Here is a 19,314-nt window from a genome sequence, read left to right on the forward strand (position 1 = left end):
ACCCAGGTATATTTTTTAGATGTATACAGCACTGCAAAAGAAGGCAAGTTGAGCAGTTCACTCTATTCCAAAACCACTGACTGCAACAGTGTGCTGCATCTCAACAGTGCCCACCCTCAGGTCCTCAGGGAAAATCTACCGGCTGTGGGCCAATTTTGCGCATCAGGCGAAAATGCGAAGAAGCTGAAAGACTTACTACAAAGCTGAAACAGAGAGAATATCCAGACAAGATCATTGAAAAGCAGAGAAGTTAGCACACAATATTTCCAGAGATGCCCTTCTGGAAACTAACAGTAGATGAAATAACAGCTCTGCATCTAACACAAAAATAAAATTGTAAATAAACATTAGCGAATACTTACGTCTAATAAACTGATTTGCAATAAACCACTCTTCTCATTTAGGAAGAACAGGAGCATAAGAGACAGACTGGTTCATAGCAATACATGGCAGAAAAGCACAGAACATGCAACTACATTGTGGGACCTCCCTCTATTCACTGGACATTACTCCTGACAACACACTACCTTGAGAAGGGGACAAGGGCACAGATTTGGACTGGGAAAAGGTTCACCACGACACCTGGGATCAATAAAAACTGATTTTAAAGGCACAGAGATGGGTCTATAAGCTCATGACACACAAGCAAGGACATTATGATAAGATACCGTGGACTAAGCTCACCGCCCGCTAGTATCTTGGTACACTGCAGGAACTATGCGGATATTTTGTTCCAAGGGTATATAGTCTGCATTCACTCTTCCAGTTTGATTACTCACATCTTACACCCAATTGATCCTGTAAAATGGTTATGATTATTCCTAGTAGCAATGCAATGTGATCAATGTACTAGGCATTTTTGCGCCCAGTAGTTTTGAGGCACTCACTCTTCTAGAATAAACGCTTTCCTGATAATTTATGATGGGGTATAAATGTCTTTTGACTTTCAATTACAATTATAACCACAATCAGATAATTAATGTAATAAACTATATGTATGTTTTGTGCACTCCAGGGCGCCTTAAATACTAGACCTCACTTGTACCTTTTTACCATCACGAGGTTGAACTAAATTTCCCGGAGTTCCTAAGCCGATGCGCACCTTTACACCATCCGGCGCAGGTCATGACACTATGAGCACTGTGTGTCTCATTTTACTAGGAGATTAATTGGCGGACTATTCTTCCGTTCTGACCCCATGATCTCATCTTCCAGCATCCCAGAGCTGACACGCAGAGACACACGTGCGAACTCAGGTCGCAGCATGGAAGGCAGCACTAATTGTTCACTGCTGCCCACACGGGCTTGATCATTATTACCCTTAACTTTTACAGCTGGGGTTGATTATACTAATCACATGTATGGACCCTCCTAATTATACTCATGTGTATGGAACCAGTCAATTCTGACAGGGGCCAGGGGACTACAAAACCCCTCAGCGACTGACGCTCATTTGCCACAAGCAGGGGAGCCTATACAAATAGGTTGTGAAGTGGGTTGAGACCCTTGAGGCAGTGAGTATCACACTTTGCCTGAAGCCACATTTATATGTCTCGCTTATAACTCTGAAGGCTTTTGCTTGTTGTTGCTGAAGTTCCCTCAGGAAACCTCAATATGCTCGCTCTGATGTTTACAGGCTGTTTCACTTTATAACTCTACCCAGGGTTTGACTACAGGGCCACCCACTAATGCCCCGTGGAGGTAGCATTCTCAATTCCCCTGGGTGAGTTGGTAATTTTTGAAGTGTGTTGGTACCTCTGGTCTGTAGGTATGTGCACTCTCCCAACGATACCCAGTATTAAATGCATAGAATGTTTGTAAGGTACTAGTGTATGAACAGACAATTGTGAATCAAACTAAGTTGTGAAAAGATGATTGATTAGCACCCCTGATACTTTCAGGTGTGGGTTGCTTGTGCATTGCAGCGTCACTCACAAATTGTTTTGACAAGCCTCAATGTGCACAAGCATGTATGTGAAATGACCACTAGCAAGTGAGACAGTTTTTAACAGTACGAAAAAAGCATGCAAGGAGTGAATGATGTGTTGAATTACCTTTTGGCATTCAACCTTATGCCATGCTTTCGTTCATTTACACGTAGTACCCACATTAACAAGTATTTGCACTGCCTGTGCATGCCTTGAATGTAATTGCATGCCATACACAACAAGCATTTGCAATGCAATAGGTCTCGCATTTACGTGGGTTAAAGCTATTGGCATGCAAATGACAATGCCTTTTATTTATGTTTTAAAAACTAAAACATAAATAAAAGGCATTGTCATTTACAATGCCAATAGCTCAAAATCTCGTAAATGCGAGACCTATTGCATTGCAAATGTTAGTTTTATCACAGTGGTGGTGGTCCTCCTGCAGTTTCACAGTATGAACCGCAGGCACTATTAGCCTTGTTTCAGCGTGAGGGGACAAAGACTGAATAGACATGGAGGCTATCCCATTTCTTAGTTGCTTAGGTGGATTAACCTTACCTGCATTAATTACCCCTGGCACAGGAGTGTGTCAAAGTCCTGCACCACCTAGATGACCTCCAGTCCCTGCAGATTTCACCCCCTTTGTGCCAATGATACCTGCCTTTTTATCGGCATGTTACCACCAGAATCGCCATGTTACCTGTAACTGTAACTGCCCTGACATCACAGAAAGTAAAGGGTGAAACCTTTGTTTCTTCTGCTTTTTTTTCCTACACTGAGACTGTTTCAGCTATTTCTCACTTCCTAGCCTCTAAGCACAACTCAAACTCTTTTCTGGCTTGGATTTATAAATAAAATTATAATGCTTACACCCTTATTTATAAAATAGAAAGATGTATGCCAGCGTCCTGAACGCTACCTATTGTACAGAATTCTTTCTCAAGCCTGCCAGTGCTCTTATACAAACAAGCATCTCTTTCCAAGTTTAAAAACAAGCTGGCTCCGTGGATCCGACGGGGGGGAGGGAAACGGAAAGCGAGCAATGCGCATGCTGCCAGCCTCCGGGGACAGGAGATGTGCATTTGTATGGAGTGCACATCTCCTGTCCATATGCGTGCACATCTCCGGTCCGCGCGTGCCACCTCCTGTCTCCCTTCGGGACAGAAAGCGGCAGCAATAGAGTCTCGTAAGGCGAAGCAACGCATGCGCTGCGTTCGCTAGCGAGACCGAAAAACGTGCATTATATACGTTTGTGTGGGGGTGACTGACAGTAGCATGAATAAAACTTGAGAAAAGCCCAGGAACATTGAGGCCATTAGTATCGGGCTGAAACATTTTGGTGTTTTAGGGTCATAGGCCCATTATATCCTTTCAATCCCTAATAACCTTTGAAACCTTTATCATCCACTCTGCTAATAAAGGGATATCTGGGAGTGGGTAAGGAATTTTTAGAATTACGCCCCCTCCTTTTTAACAGTCTACATAAAAGCTCCCTGGGAGAAGGTCAAGGCCATTCTGGTCTCTAGGAGCAAGGGTGAACCTGATGAAGCATGCCACTACTAGAGTGGGTGAGGGTTATATAAAAAATGTATTTATTTTCCTTTTGCCACTCTTATTAGAGTGGAGCATAGGTTTGACACAGGCTCCTTGCACTTACAAAAATAGTCTAGAGGGGATACCTTTTAGGTCATTAGTAGTCACATAAGGAGGATGTATCCCTCCATCCTTGGTCAGAGGACCTCTCTACCCCTCTGGAACTGTATAATTCTTCTGCATTCCCAGACCTATATGTTTTGAGTATGCTTAAGAATCCACATTGATCTGAAGCATTACCTCAAGACATCATGTGTTACACCAGCAATAATAGTAGATACATATCAGCGCAATTCTTGATTAAACAGCTCAGCAAGAAAGTTTAAAATGGCATGAACAAATACAGTACCTGCTTCTGCTTTCTCGAAGAGTTTCAGTGCCTACAAAGATGAAAATAGCCATTAGTAGCTGACTCAAATGTGTATTTGACTCTTAGCTTAAACTACCAGCCATTGCAAAACACAATTGAAGATATTTATAATTTAAAATATTTCTTGATTAAGGCAACATAGGGTATAATATATATTCTAAATATACATATTTTCTATGCTATATAGTGACAGCTACAAGGAAATGAGGTTCTGTTAATTGCGAATTCATTCGTGCTCAGCCTCCATTTTGTAGCCGCCGCCATCTTGTGTTGCCCTCACTCAGGCAGCGCGGCGAACGCAATGTTTTGCGGTTCTCCAGAAACAGTCTTAAAACCGAAACTCTTAAACAGCAATGAAAGTTTGTTAAACTGGTAAATCACTGTGAAGTAACCTGCTGCCTGGCTTGTCACAAAATTTAACAGAATTATCACTTGTACAGCGCACATTTGATTGATATAGCTGTATAGAATTTTAGGCCTCTACAAGGTGCATGTTTGCATGCATATCATCCCTATATCTGTCTCTCAATATCTGTTATATGTCAATAAGCAGGAGACCAATAGAGTCTCACAATGCTACAACTGAACTAGACTCTAAGGAGTGAGTGCAGAAACTTTCCTTCTCCCCAAAATACTGTCAGAATGAGGGTTATTCCTTGTCGGGGGTACCCTTAGCAACTCAATAAACCCACTTTGGTTTGGTCAAAACATAGTCCTGAGAGAATCTCTATTAGCTGTAGCACAAGCAGTTGCCACTCTCCAGGGAAGTGAGTGCTAAGTTCTTTTGTGCAAATCTTGGAATGTACGAGATCCAAATTAACCGCCATAATCCTCCAAATAATGCGCCCTAGAATGCAGTGGTTTGATAAGTACTCGCTGGCCGCTGCTAAAGTCAAAGAAGTATTAAACTGGAAACCAAGAAATAAAGAACAAATAAGTTAATGTAGGATGGAGTACAAATTTGCGAGGGAAAATAGAAAGATCCAGCTTAGAGCAGAAGCATGGGAAAAGCTACAGCATGCTGCAAAATCTAGGGACAGTAAACATTTTTAGGAGGTAGTTAATTCCCCCTTCTTACACGATAAAGGTGAACCAACTCCAAACATACACATTGACAAGAAAACCTGGGTTACCTATTTCCCGTCTATATTCCAAAACAGGGGAGGTACTAGGGTGGAAGCTAATGAGGCAGGTAAAAAATCCACCTGTATGTTAAAGTTCGATCTTAAAAAGTAGAGCTAGCTCTGTCCCAGTCCACTGCTCTAAAATCGCCAGGGCCAGAAGGAGTTCTAGTTGACTTATTTCTCTCACAAAATCACCTCTGGATACCTCTACTGACCATTGTATTTAATGCAGTGATAAAAACAGGCACAATGACCTCCTGCCAGAGAGCTGTGATTATCCCGGTACATAAGAAGGCAGATGGTACAAACCCAGGGGCATATTATCAAGAACGACGTTTAAATTATCGCCGTTTTAGCGGTGGGAAACTACAGCTAAAGAGGCAATAATGGGCTTGATAAAATGCCCTTGTGAATTCCCATAGAAGGCCATGTTCTGGTGTGAACATGGACTTCTATGGGAATTCACAAGGGCATTTTATCAAGCCCATTATCGCGGCTTTAGCTGCAGTTTCCCGCCCCTAAAGTAGCAATAATTTTAAACGCCGTTCTTGATAATATGCTCCCCAGTAAATTATCGCCCCATTTCATTAATCAACAGCTCAGCATACTGAATGGGCAGACCTCTCCCTAACAGGCTGGAAGACTGAGCGGAGTAAAATAAGATCCTAGTAGAAGTTCAATATGGGTTTACAAAGAGCAGGGGGACTCTTGATCAATGTTTGAACTTACCACTGTTTGCATAAAAATAAACCCTAGCAAAGAATGGTCAACTCTATATGGCCTTCATGGACCTCTCAGCGGCATTTGACGGTGTGGCCCACAGTAAAATGTGGCCCATAACAGAAGCCATGGGAGTGTAGGAAGAGATAATCGTACTCATCAGACAAATGTATGTGGTGGCAGAAGCAGTAGTGTGTGTTACTGCAAGAAAATGGAGTGTACGAAACCTTTTAAGACTAAGAAAGGTGTTAGGCAGGGTTGCGTCCTAGCCCCATTTCTATTCTCTTTGTACACTAACCGCCTAAATACTGTTCAGATTGATAATAGCTCAGACTTTCCTTATGCAGCCTTAATCCCTCTCCCAATCTTGCTTTACGCGGATGATGTGGTCCTGATGGCTAGAATCCCGAAGGCCCTTCGAAAAATCTATATTGTTCTGTTTGGCTTTAAAGGCAAATCTGGATCTGCATGTAAATTGAACAAACACCTTTACCTTGGCAATGGTCGGAGCTCAGAAAAGACTCAAATCTGATATGGAAAGAAATACTAATGGATAGAGCTAGCTACATGTCAAAGAGTGTAGCTGCACTTTTTAAATTTGCAAAAACCTATGCAATACGCCAATTCAGGAGATGATTAAAGCAATAACTGTTTCCATAGCTACTTATAGGGAAGCAGTATGGGGAATGGTACAAGTTGAACAATTGCAAAAGACAGAAGACAAGTTCGTTAAATGGTTACTATCAATTCCTGAATCATGTTCCAACTTCATTGTACACAAAGAATTAGGTTCAAGGCACCTGCTTGGTCCTCCCCCTAGGGTAGGGGGGACCCCAAAATCATCACTTCTCTCATTGACTAATATTTTTCAAAGCTCACTTTTGTGAATTGGTTACATGCTTTGTAACATGTAAAGGTAAAATTGATTCATCAATGGAATGTGTTTGCATTAGCCTATTCCAGAGTTTTTGTATGAACTCCGTTGTTGTGTATTAATACAAGTTATAAACAGAAATCTGACATACCTTTAGTAAAAAAAAAATATACATATAGCCAGCTCCCAACAATGAAAATATAGCTAGCAGTGCCTTTAGTTAAACAATAAATATCTATCTTTACATGCTAAAATACATATAGTCATCTCACAAAAGTAAAAATTAAAATTAGCAAGCAGTGAGTGACGTGATGATTTTTGGGTCCTTCCTAACCTAGGGAGAGGACCAAGCAGATGCCTTGAACACAAAGAGCACATCATGCTGAAATGATTCGGTGGTGGTCCCATCCTCTCAGGACCACCCTAAGCACAGGTATGGACAAAAATACAATCCCAACCAAAGTCCCTGCAACGCATTATGGGACGATATTCCAGAGTGCAGTGACTAAAAGGACTAAAAGGCTGTCAATGTTTGATTGCATTAGTAAACACACCAACAATGGTTTAAGAGTTGTGTGGCATCTCAAAGATCCTACAGCTGCGTTAGATGGTCTCTTTAAAAAGAACCTCGCGATTTTCTTAGGCTGTTTAGTTGATGGGTCTAGAGATGAGCTACTTTCTTACTACCAGCAACTGTGCAATGTTATTAAGGAGTCTTTATTGAAGCCTCTCAAACCTGTGTCTGACCATCCAAGCTGGTTTGATAGGAATTGCTCCGTCGCTAATCAACACCTGAGAATGGTGTTAGCTGTGTTTCCTAGGGATGTAGTGGTGAGTTGGGAGGCTACAAAGTCATATAAACTGACAATTAGAGATGCATTCACTGTTTTTTAAAGATTGGGAAATGCTTGAACTGGCTGCTACGCATAACAGTGGTAAGATATTCTGGGGAACATTAAACAGCCTTTCCCATCAAGATGCCCCCTTGAACCAGCTTTTGAATAGTAATATTTCTGGGCAGGAGAGGGTGAAGCATTTCACTAGTATATACCATCTTGAGAGAGATAGAGAGTGCGAAGAAGCACTGCAACAGTCCCATATCCACACAAACCCTCTGCAAATCATTGTCCTGGCAGTTTAATTTGCTATTCAAGCCATTGGTAAGGCGCCAGGCTCAAATGAGATCCCCATGGATCTTTATGAATGTAATTTTGATCCTTGGAGACCTTTAGTCGTAAACCTATTTAACAACTCCCTATGCTATAAGGTCTCAGAGTCTTGGTCTCTCTCTATGATTGTGCTGATTTTTTAAAAAGGCGTGAGGGGGGTCACCTAAATGTTATTTATTTATTTATTTATTTATTTAAGTGTTTATATAGCGCCAGAATCGATTCTGATGAGTATCTCTGCGCTTTTGTGGAAGCTTTACAACTGTACAGCAGAGAATATGGGGTATTTTTATTAGAAGCAAAACAGAATGGTATTAAGCAATTTCCTGAAGGCTAAATGATTAGAGCATTCTCTTAGAGAAAGGGGGAGCTCATTCCAGTATTTCAGTCCGAGGTATGATAAAGATTTTCCTACTAATTTCACTCTCTTAATTCTAGGGACAGTCAAAAGATGTTGAGTGCTGGACCTCAAAGATCTCGAGGGATGATAGGAGATACATTTTTCTGCCAAATAACCGGGGCAAAGGTTGAATTGAGGAAATATGAATTTTTATGATCAATTGTGTCCCCTATCTTAGACCCCAACGACTCCGTGTACGCGTTACAAGTACATGTATGTTCCCTCCACTTCCAGTTATGAAGATGCAAATACATTTGCGTCCAACGTTAACATGTCCTCTTTCAGATCCACCATGAATGGGTCGAATATTCCGTTCCTAAGTATGCCTTGCCAACGTCTTTATGTGGTGTACTTTACAAGTTTTTCAGCTCTGGCGAAGTAGGCCCTGAATTCAGCCATCGAGCCTTTTCTTGCCTTCTGACTTCGAATGCCTCAGCCTGGGCCTGCATCTGTACCCGTGACCTCTGCCTTACTCCCTGCGCGGCTAACGGTGCTTGGTTCAGCCTGTTGCCTGCCAAGACTGTATTCAGCCTTCAAGTTATCTGCTCCACTCCTCGAAAAATACATTCCTGTCTAGTAGTTCAAGTAAACATCCTTCCAGCTGCAGAGCAAAGGGCCCGGCCTCACTGTCTCCGTGCAAGTAATTCATAGCTCCTGTTACCATGGTAGGCCCATGCCCCCTCGCATCTCATGCAGACACGTAGACGCTTATACACGCACTCACAGTTAGTATAGAATAGCCTCTGTCCGAGAGACCTTTCCTTCCAGATAATGTAGTTCCTTAAACACGAGATATTAGATACGATTTGGGATTAGGTTGTTCTGACATCCCAGACTTCTGTCTCCTCATGTAGGGCTAAATGTCAAGTCCCCTTCACCCTCCAGTTACACGTCAATCACACGTCATGCTTCCTGCGCGCGCATCTCTGCCATGTATTTCTGCTGACACTGCAGGATTCTCTTATGGATCCACCCACTTGTGACATCTTCTTAATGACGTTTCTAGTACACACCTTCATGCACGCCTATTGTAACGCCTTTTCATTACGTATGTGTATTCTTATCTCTCCTCTCAGCTGTTACGCCTTCTGCATATGCCTTTACTGTAATGCATTGACTATATATATGAATGATTGTCAATAAAGTATTGTCTGTCAGTCCCTTCCCGAACCTACGTGGTGACGGAATGGTATGCCACCTTGGCTCGAGCCAAATACCCAATTCCTTTTTAAGGAATAAAACCCCTTTTGAAAACCTCAAATATCACGGATTTTGCCTCTTATTTTTATGAGTTATTCTTATTGAACTTTACCGCATAAATTAAGTATAGGTAATTTAAATTTACCACATAATTGGCGCCCGAACAGGGACCCCTCCCCCATCTCACGCGCCGGAGGTGCGTTGCAGGCCTAGCCCCCTGCCACAGCCGGACGGACAACTACGCGTACCCGCAGGATTTCCTGTATCTCCCTCAGGCCAACGGAGGTGACTGAGGCTGCGATCAACACCCAGACGAGGCGGTGAGGAGTGCGGAGGATCCCGACCAGAGCCTAGCTGAGAGAGCAAGATCCGAGGTATACAGAGGCCCACCAGGTTCCGAAGTTCCGAAGTATCTGCGTCACGAGTCGAGTCCGGTCCAGTCCAGTTTCCGAGGCCTTCCGTTCCGTGCTTCCCGTGAGTACCATTGCTGGGGACGCATCTAGACGTGCGCATTAATTTGTGCCGGTCAAGACGGGTTTGGGTACACAGACCTGGTCTGCACTGTTTAGCAGTGTATCTGTACTGTTTAGCAGTATATCCTGTCTGCACTGTTTAGCAGTGTATCTGTACTGTTTAGCAGTACATCTAGTATCATGCAGTTAGCTAGTTTTATTCTAATCATTGTTGTTCGTTTTAAAATGTTTTAATGTGTTTTCAAAATGTCGTGGTACGAGTGATTGTTCGATCTTCATTATTGTGATTATTGTGTTCATTGTGTTCATATCTAAGTAAGGACCAAGTAGCCTGATTTTAAGATGCCGTTATTCTCCAAATTAAGACAGATAAAAACTAGAAAAGGGATACTCGAGGAAGCTGTTCCCATTCCACCTAGGGACACTCCAGGGTACTTTATGTACCACAAACATGGCCTAGATGCCGTTTTATATCTCGATTTATGGGTGGACTACACCAAGGATCTAGCAGAGAATCAGAGATGGCCCGCTGCTGGGACATGGGATGCAGATTGCATCATGAGAGTAGAAGAAGCATTATGGAAAAAGAAAGCCAGACAGTCACAGAAAGATGCCATTGAATTATGGCGTAAAGAATCGCATAGGCGTACAGAAAAAGCACACAGAAAAGAAGAGAAAAGTAGAGAGGATTCAGAAAAGGCCCGAGAAAACGTATTAGTTGAGGAAGGTATCCGAGTAAAAATAGAACAAGTAGATAGACAACGAAACACCCTTATGAATGGTATGTATCCTCTTCTGGCCGAGGGTTTACCTAAGGCCACCCCGGAAGTACCAAAAGATCTGACACCTCCATTGCTCCCGACTAAAATGCACCAGAAAACCGCAAAGGACATTTTCCTTTCTTGCTATCTAGACGATGTAGCCCCCGAATATGTTAATACTGCAGGCCCCGTACCGCCGCACACACCCCCTACTGGCGGCGCTCGACCCCGAGATAGTCAGCCCCCACCTCCGCGACAAACTACTCCTCCTCCCGTCCCAACCCTTCCAGCCGTTCTTCCACCTCTTCCTGCAACTATTCTTCCTACTTTGCACCCAACGAATCCCTTCGGAGCCGGCGCCTCAGGAGGCGCGTCCGGAGGGGCGACAGGTTTCCAGACAGGTTTCCAGACCCCACCACCAACACATAGGTGGACTTATAGGGATTTAGCACTACAACGTACACCTCAAGCAGCCGATTTTGACATATATAAAGAACGTCTTGCGGACTGTAGATATGATCCAGTACCCGGTAGAAATGACGACAGATTAATACTCGCATCAGTGCGACTAAGACGGGTTACCAACTTTTTATTGACACTACCTGGACTGATTGATCATCTAGACAGAATATATCATTTTGTTCAAACAGGGGAAGGCCCTGAAAGTATTGGCCAGGCCATGGCTCACCAGAAAGTTGACACTCAAGCCAAGATATTACGGTTTTTTATAAACTGCCTAATAAGAGAACAAGATAGGCCGGGTGTAAACCCGGAGGAAATGAGAGCACTTCATAGATGGGGTCAGAATATAGCAGACGGGAACCACGATAAACAGAGTTGTATAAAAAACCTGTATCAAAGAATCAGAAGCGCAGTAATAAAAATACATGAAAAAAGACAGTTAGAGCCAGAAATAGAATCAGACAAGTTTGAATCCTCAGGGGAGGAGGACCCACCAGAAACGGTGACAGGACAAGCACAATTACCAGTTAGAGAAACGATAGCTTATGTAGGTAAAGGAAGACCCTATAATAATTCAATGCGTCCAGTACGTCCAGAAAGTAAAAGAATTTTTCAAGAAGCCATGTGTAATCCGAGAACTCCTGAACACCTATTCCAAGCCACTGATAACAGACTTCGAGAACGAATGGGGTACCATGTACTCGATTCTATGGACGAACAAGAATTAGCTAGGTCAGCAGTACAATGGGCTGACAATCCCGAGAAATACAGTGATGATGCGTTAGCACACACATTTTTTAATATGACACCAAGCGAACAGCGTTTAGCTGGTACATACATGATACAACACCTGCTCCTATTATACAGAAGCCAACACTCTGATCCAGGTCCCCTGCCTGATATATTAGCAGAACTACTCATGAATAAATGGAGAGGTCTAGGTACCGATCTAATTAAAGTAATTCTAGAACATCGGCACAGATATAGTGCCTTCCTATGTCCACAATCTGATTCAGCACACTCCTTGGAAAGAAAAATGTATTACATAGACAGACAGAATCCGTTACGAGAAGTGCACCCAGTTCAGAATACCGACAATACACTTAGACGTGTGTTTGTGTACACGCCCATAACTAAAATAGAATTATTGGAAATGAAAAAATTAGTACCTAGCCATGACAAAGATCCCACAGGTTTTCACCGTGAAATAAAAGACATGTTACTCATGGGTGATTACACTTATCCAGACCTTATGAAAATATTGAAAGTACTACTGCCTGCTGGTATTTACGAGAAACTCAAAGAAAAAGAATGGGAAGTGGGAGATGCAAAGATTGATTGGACTGCATTAGAAAACGAAGAAAATACTCGAGTTCCAGGCCTAGGGCTTGGAGACAAAGTTAAAGCGTTACCAGGATTGTTAGTACAAGTATTGCCACGTTTATTAAGTACAAAAAAGGAAGATTGGGGTGCAATCTCAGCCTGTAAACAGAAACCCGATGAAGACACCAGTGATTTTTATTCCCGATTTGAAAAATGTTTTGGTATAAATAGCGGCCTGAAAGCAAGTAGCGAGTCGTACCCACATCTTTTTGTAACAAAATTAGTCGAGAATTCCCTGCCCCAGGTTAAGAACAGAGTACTGAAAGTCGAAAGCACTTGGCAAGCTAATACTCCTTCACAAATGTTGCAAATGTTACAGTACCACCAGAATAGAATTAGAGAAGAACAAGAACACGAACAAAGACGTATGAAAGACACGAAAATGAAAATGTTAGTTGCTCAGTCAGTTCCAGCTGACGGTCATAAAAAGGGTACGACCCAGCCCAGTAATTCAACGGCCCCTGTTAAAGGGGTATGTAACTATTGTAAACAGCCAGGTCATTATATAAACGATTGTGCAGTTCTGAAACACAATATCTCCACGGGTAAGACCAAGGAGAGACCACGTCCACCTAGACAAGATCAAGCCCAACAGCAAGTACCCCAGAATATACAGCATATACCACCTATGCCAGCCTCACAACAGACCGTAGCAGTACCACAGCAACAGCCTATTGCCGCAACACAAAACACGACACAACAGATGTACCAGTATGCACAAAACGACTACCCCGATTACCAGCGATACACATGAAACAGCCTAGAGAGGGAGGTTGGCTTGCCTCTTATTGAGGTTCCTGTAGATCAAGAGGGTCCTTATGTACACAGTCAAGTATTAGGGAAAGACAGAAAGTTTTTAATTGATACAGGGGCAAGCCGTACAACGATTAGTCATGATGAGGTTCCAGGGGCACCCCTCTCAGGCTCACAGAATGTTTCCCTTGGTTTTTCAGGAAAACCTATTATTAACGAAGTATCACAACCTCTTCCTCTTGCAGTCGGTCCTCTGACACGGACTACAGATTTATTGCTTACAAAATCATGCCCAGAAAACTTACTAGGTATAAAGACACTGAAAGCTCTAGGAGCTATAATATGCTGTTCTCCGGAAGGAGTACGATTATTCTTGCGAGATTTTAAAGGTCACTATGTAGTGAGAGACATGGATCACCGATTACAGAATGTCCCTGCACATTTATGGGCACAAGGCCCCACTGATGTAGGTTGTATGCACATTACACCATATCGAGTCACACTCAAAGCAGGCGTTGTATTACCACGAATTAGACAATACAAGTTACCCCCAGATGCTGTAGTGGCTTTACTGAAAATCATTGACGAGCTCATTGCACAAGGAGTGGTTGTGGAAACCGACTCCAATGTATGTAATTCTCCTATCATTCCAGTCCTTAAACGTACTGATCCAAATGCACCACCAGTTTATCGATTAGTTATTGATCTGCGCCAATTGAATAAATGCATTGTACCACAGTATCCCGTGGTCCCAGATATCTCTTCATTACTGACAGCTATTGATCCAGAAGCAACGTTCTTTACTGTAATTGACCTCAAGAACGCCTTCTTTAGCGTCCCAATAGATCCGGAAAGCCAATACTTGTTCGGATTCTGTTTAAATGGACGAAGTTTCAAATTTGCACGCGCACCTCAAGGATTCACAGAAAGCCCCAGCATCTATAGCCAAGCACTGAAAAGACAACTTGACAGTATCCACATGCCTGTTAACACCGCCCTACTTCAGTATGTCGATGATCTGTTGATCACCGCCCGGAGCGAACCCGAATGTGAGAAAGCATCAGTGACGGTTTTGAATTTTCTGGCCGACAAGGGGCACAAGGTATCCCCTTCGAAGCTGCAATTCTGTGTTCAGCAAGTTGTGTACCTTGGTCACTTGCTGTCCAAAGTGGGGAGACAGCTCACACCTGATCGCATCCAGTTAATTGTAAACATGTCACCACCCAAGACACAAAAGAAGGTGCGGGCCTTTATAGGCCTCACTTCGTACTGTAGACAATGGATTCCCCAATACGCATTCCTAGCAAAACCACTTATTCAACTGACAACTCAGGAGGCAGCGACATCGACTGTCCTCCCTTGGACTCAAGAACATACACAAGCTTTTGAAGACTTAAAGAAAGCCTTATGTCAAGCACCAGTTTTAGCAACACCATGTTACAGTAAGCCTTTTACACTTTTTGTCACAGAACGTGAAGGTACTGCTTTGTCAGTACTCACTCAGGAACAAGCAGGTTCACACAAACCGTGTGCTTACTTCTCTAGCACAGTAGATCCAGTAGCCCAGGCTCTGCCTGCGTGCTTGAAATCAGTTGCAGCGACAGCTTTAGCAATCAGACAAAGCGATTCTATAGTACTAGGACATCAATTGACAGTACAAGTTCCACATTCCGTGGAAGTTCTTTTAAACCGTACACAGACCCAACACTTGACTATAGCAAGACTGACAGGTTATGAATTGACATTGTTTCAGCCACACATAGAAATCAGACGCTGTAGTACATTGAATCCTGCCACACTTTTGCCAATAAGTGGCGTAGACCCATTGTCACATGATTGTATTGAAGTCATTACTATTACGACGAAACCCAGACAAGACTTGACAGACGTTCCATTACCAGACCCAGACCTGACACTTTATGTGGATGGTTCATGTATGAGAACAGGTACAGGTGAATTAGTGGCCGCCTACGCAGTCACGACAGACACCGAAGTTATTGAAACCAATTGTATCGACACCCTGTCAGCTCAAGCAGCAGAGCTCATCGCTCTGACACAAGCCTGTATTCAAGCCAAAAATAAGAAAGTTAACATATACACTGATTCACGTTATGCATTCGGAGTTGTTCACGACTTCGGAGTCCTCTGGCGAGAGAGGTTACTTAACTTCTCACGGTGCCAACATTCAACACGGTCCCCTCATTCAAGCCCTGTTAGATGCAATATATCTGCCTACTGCAATATCTATTATGAAGTGTAAAGCACATACAAAAGTCACCGATATCATTTCCCAGGGTAACGACCTGGCAGATCGAACAGCTAAGCAAACTGCTCAGAATCGAACTCATGTAACTAACTTGACAAAGACAATAGTTCCGACATCGACACACTGCATGACAGTTAGGGATCCCGCACATGATGTCATCGACATACAGACACATGCCACACCAGACGAAATCAAGAGATGGACTGAACTAGGAGGGATCCAAACAGATCAGGGATGGATGACGAAGGGAAAATCTACATGGTTTCTCCCCGACTCTATGGTTCAAGTCATCATTAACACGATACATAGCCCAGCACACCTAGGAGAAAAAGCCATGCTAGACAGCATTCAACACATATGGTTCAATAAAAACTTACGAGCAGCAGCCAAACAAAAAGTGCGTACTTGCATGATATGTTGTCAGTTCAACCCAGGTAAAAGCATTCCCGTAGAGCAAGGTGGATTTCAGCCTCCCGATCACCCTTTTGAAGTCCTCCAGATGGATTATATCCAGATGGAACGTTGTCGAGGATTCAAATATGTCCTCGTAGTCGTATGTGCACTTTCCCGATGGACAGAAGCATATCCAGTCCCAGATTACACTGCTCCGACCACTGTCAAGCAGCTGGTTCGTGAATTTTTCCCACGGTATGGTTTGCCCCGTATCGTGTACTCAGATAACGGTCAGCCATTCTCATCCGAGCTTGTGAAACATATTACACTTCTGTTAGGCTATCAGTGGAAATTCCACTGTGTCCGGCATCCCGAGGCAGCAGGTCTCGTGGAGCGTCATAATCAGACTCTGAAAATCCGACTTTCTAAAATCTGCAGAGAGAAAGGCGTTGACTGGATAGTAGCCTTGCCAGTTGCCCTTTTCTATATGAGGATGGTAGCGCATTCTCGAACCGGGCTATCCCCGTATGAAGTGGTCTTTGGTAGGCCACCAAATATGTGGGGGACACCTATACCTCGTAAAATTACAGATGTTGACTGTATTATGCTGACAGATTACCTTGCCTCCTTGATGTCTGCACTACAATCTTGTCGTTCACAGGTAGCTGCAGCCTTTCCCGATAACACCGAGGTGAAGCCCCATGAAGTGGTCCCCGGCGACTTTGTCTTCGTTCGTAACTTCAACCGGAGAAGTCCGTTGGAGCCCCGCTGGCAAACTCCGAAATTGGTTCTTCTGACGACGAGGACCGCTGTGAAGGTTGAGGGCAGAAAAGGGTGGCTACACTCTAGCCACATTAAGAAGTTTCACGGACTCCCTTCGGACTTGGACTCTAAGCCCTGCCCTCCTACACAGACTGATTCAAAACTCCCCCTGGTTGAGAAAACCGCCTCCGAAGAATATAGACTGAAACTACGGTCTAGCAAGTCAGACAGTTTAATTGTTTAAGTCCTCCCCTAGGTGAATCGGTTAAATTAGTTTCTGACATGTATCCCCTAGACCGAGATAGAGAGAGAGATAGACAGAAACAACTCAAGAAACGTGCATATTGTAAATCACTTCGTAGTCACTGTATAGTGACATTATTGATTATGTTTTTCCTAAGTCTTCTGATTATTGCTGCCAGTATATTACTACATATCTATTACCCTATTTTCAAGCGTGCACCATCTGCTTACAACGTCACTGCCGAACATTCTTTTAGCGAACTACCTCCACACGAATTGTCTTACAGACTTGCGCTGCGCAACAACACATTCATTAGTATGTTACATCACTCCCATCAGACCAACAACGCTACAAATTGTTGGATATGTGGCCGACTCCCTCCCTACCAGAAATACAAGGGAGTTCTGCCCCTCTTTCCGTACCCGTTCACTCACAATGGCTCATGTGGTGCATGGTTTAGACTGATTAATTCTTTAGATTCTGATACTATAGTTTATGAAGGAAATTGGGTTTGGGGAAACCTGAACTTAGTTCTGCTTAAAGCCTGTTACCCTAACAAGGAGGGACTTCCCACCAGGACAGGAACTGATCTAGAAAATGAAGTATATGGATTAGGTAATTATACAATTAACCTCATGATTTTAACGGTTGAATCCGAAGCTGCACCAATATTGCCTGCTATGTCAGTATTACCAGTCACAGGTGAATTATGTATCAGAAAGAATGGTTCAGTACACTTAGGTCATAGTAAATGTACTACTGTGGTCGAATTCAGTGATCAAGGCAAGTCTACATTCAGAGCTACTTGTCATTCCTACTTCGTTTGTGGTCATACCGCATACATACGCTTACCTTTAGATTGGGATGGTACCTGTTATATTGCATTCCTTCTGCCACCTGTTTTCCTAGCGCCTCCTGATTATCACAGAAATACCAATCTAGTAAACAATAGACTTCGAAGAGATCTCCCGATTGTCGACTACACTGAAACGGCATGGGAGCAATACACAGACTTCAATAAAGGTTTCTTTCCCTACTTAGGTGCTGTTTTTAATAGTAAACTAATACGCAAATTAACTAGAACCCTCGAAGCAGTAGTGAATGAAACTACTTCCGCCCTAGGCAACTTGACAGAGGAGCAGTCTGCTATGCGGGTTGTTGTTCTTCAAAATCGTCTTGTCATTGACGTCATCCTAGCAGATAGGGGCGGAGCCTGTAAGGTCATCGGGTCGAGCTGCTGTGTTTTCATTCCAGAAAACGCGCCAACAGTATATAAAGCTATAACACGTCTTCATAAGATTGCAAGTTTGATACATCAGAATCCAGGCACCTGGACTTGGTCCGGTTGGTTCTGGACAACGTTGACCGCCTGGGGATGGAAGATCCTATCCTTCCTAGGCATTGCCCTTCTTATAGTATTCAGTTGCTGCCTATGTCTGCAATGTGGGCCAGCGATTTGCGGCCTGTGTGCCACATCATGTATTCCACATTCAAGTTCCCATTCAAAACGCCATAAGAAGAAAGAAGAGCAAATGATGTTACGTGAACAGATTGATCGATTCATGAGGATCGATATATCATGAAGGGTCCGTAGGGGACAAGGAGGGAATGAGGAAATATGAATTTTTATGATCAATTGTGTCCCCTATCTTAGACCCCAACGACTCCGTGTACGTGTTACAAGTACATGTATGTTCCCTCCACTTCCAGTTATGAAGACGCAAATACATTTGCGTCCAACGTTAACATGTCCTCTTTCAGATCCACCATGAATGGGTCGAATATTCCGTTCCTAAGTATGCCTTGCCAACGTCTTTATGTGGTGTACTTTACACGTTTTTCAGCTCTGGCGAAGTAGGCCCTGAATTCTGCCATCGAGCCTTTTCTTGCCTTCTGACTTTGAATGCCTCAGCCTGGGCCTGCATCTGTACCCGTGACCTCTGCCTTACTCCCTGCGCGGCTAACGGTGCTTGGTTCAGCCTGTTGCCTGCCAAGACTGTATTCAGCCTTCAAGTTATCTGCTCCACTCCTCGAAAACTACATTCCTGTCTAGTAGTTCAAGTAAACATCCTTCCAGCTGCAGAGCAAAGGGCCCGGCCTCACTGTCTCCGTGCAAGTAATTCATAGCTCCTGTTACCATGGTAGGCCCATGCCCCCTCGCATCTCATGCAGACACGTAGACGCTTATACACGCACTCACAGTTAGTATAGAATAGCCTCTGTCCGAGAGACCTTTCCTTCCAGATAATGTAGTTCCTTAAACACGAGATATTAGATACGATTTGGGATTAGGTTGTTCTGACATCCCAGACTTCTGTCTCCTCATGTAGGGCTAAATGTCAAGTCCCCTTCACCCTCCAGTTACACGTCAATCACACGTCATGCTGCCAGCGCGCATCTCTGCCATGTATTTCTGCTGACACTGCAGGATTCTCT

The 19,314-nt window shown here is 43.4% G+C and overlaps 1 protein-coding gene across 1 annotated transcript in view; it reads right to left on the bottom strand.

Moving 5' to 3' along the window:
* Positions 1-19,314, bottom strand: part of LOC147724400 (regulator of microtubule dynamics protein 1-like) — a 394,761-nt gene that overhangs the window by 106,865 nt on the left and 268,582 nt on the right. The window contains exon 6 of the mRNA XM_086918037.1: positions 3,874-3,904. Within this exon, the coding sequence (XP_086774163.1) occupies positions 3,874-3,904 (31 nt within the window). The remainder of the gene's footprint in view (positions 1-3,873; positions 3,905-19,314) is intronic.

The sequence above is a fragment of the Lissotriton vulgaris genome, chromosome 4_1 (assembly GCF_964263255.1).
Source record: "Lissotriton vulgaris chromosome 4_1, aLisVul1.2, whole genome shotgun sequence".
NCBI lineage: Eukaryota > Metazoa > Chordata > Amphibia > Caudata > Salamandridae > Lissotriton > Lissotriton vulgaris.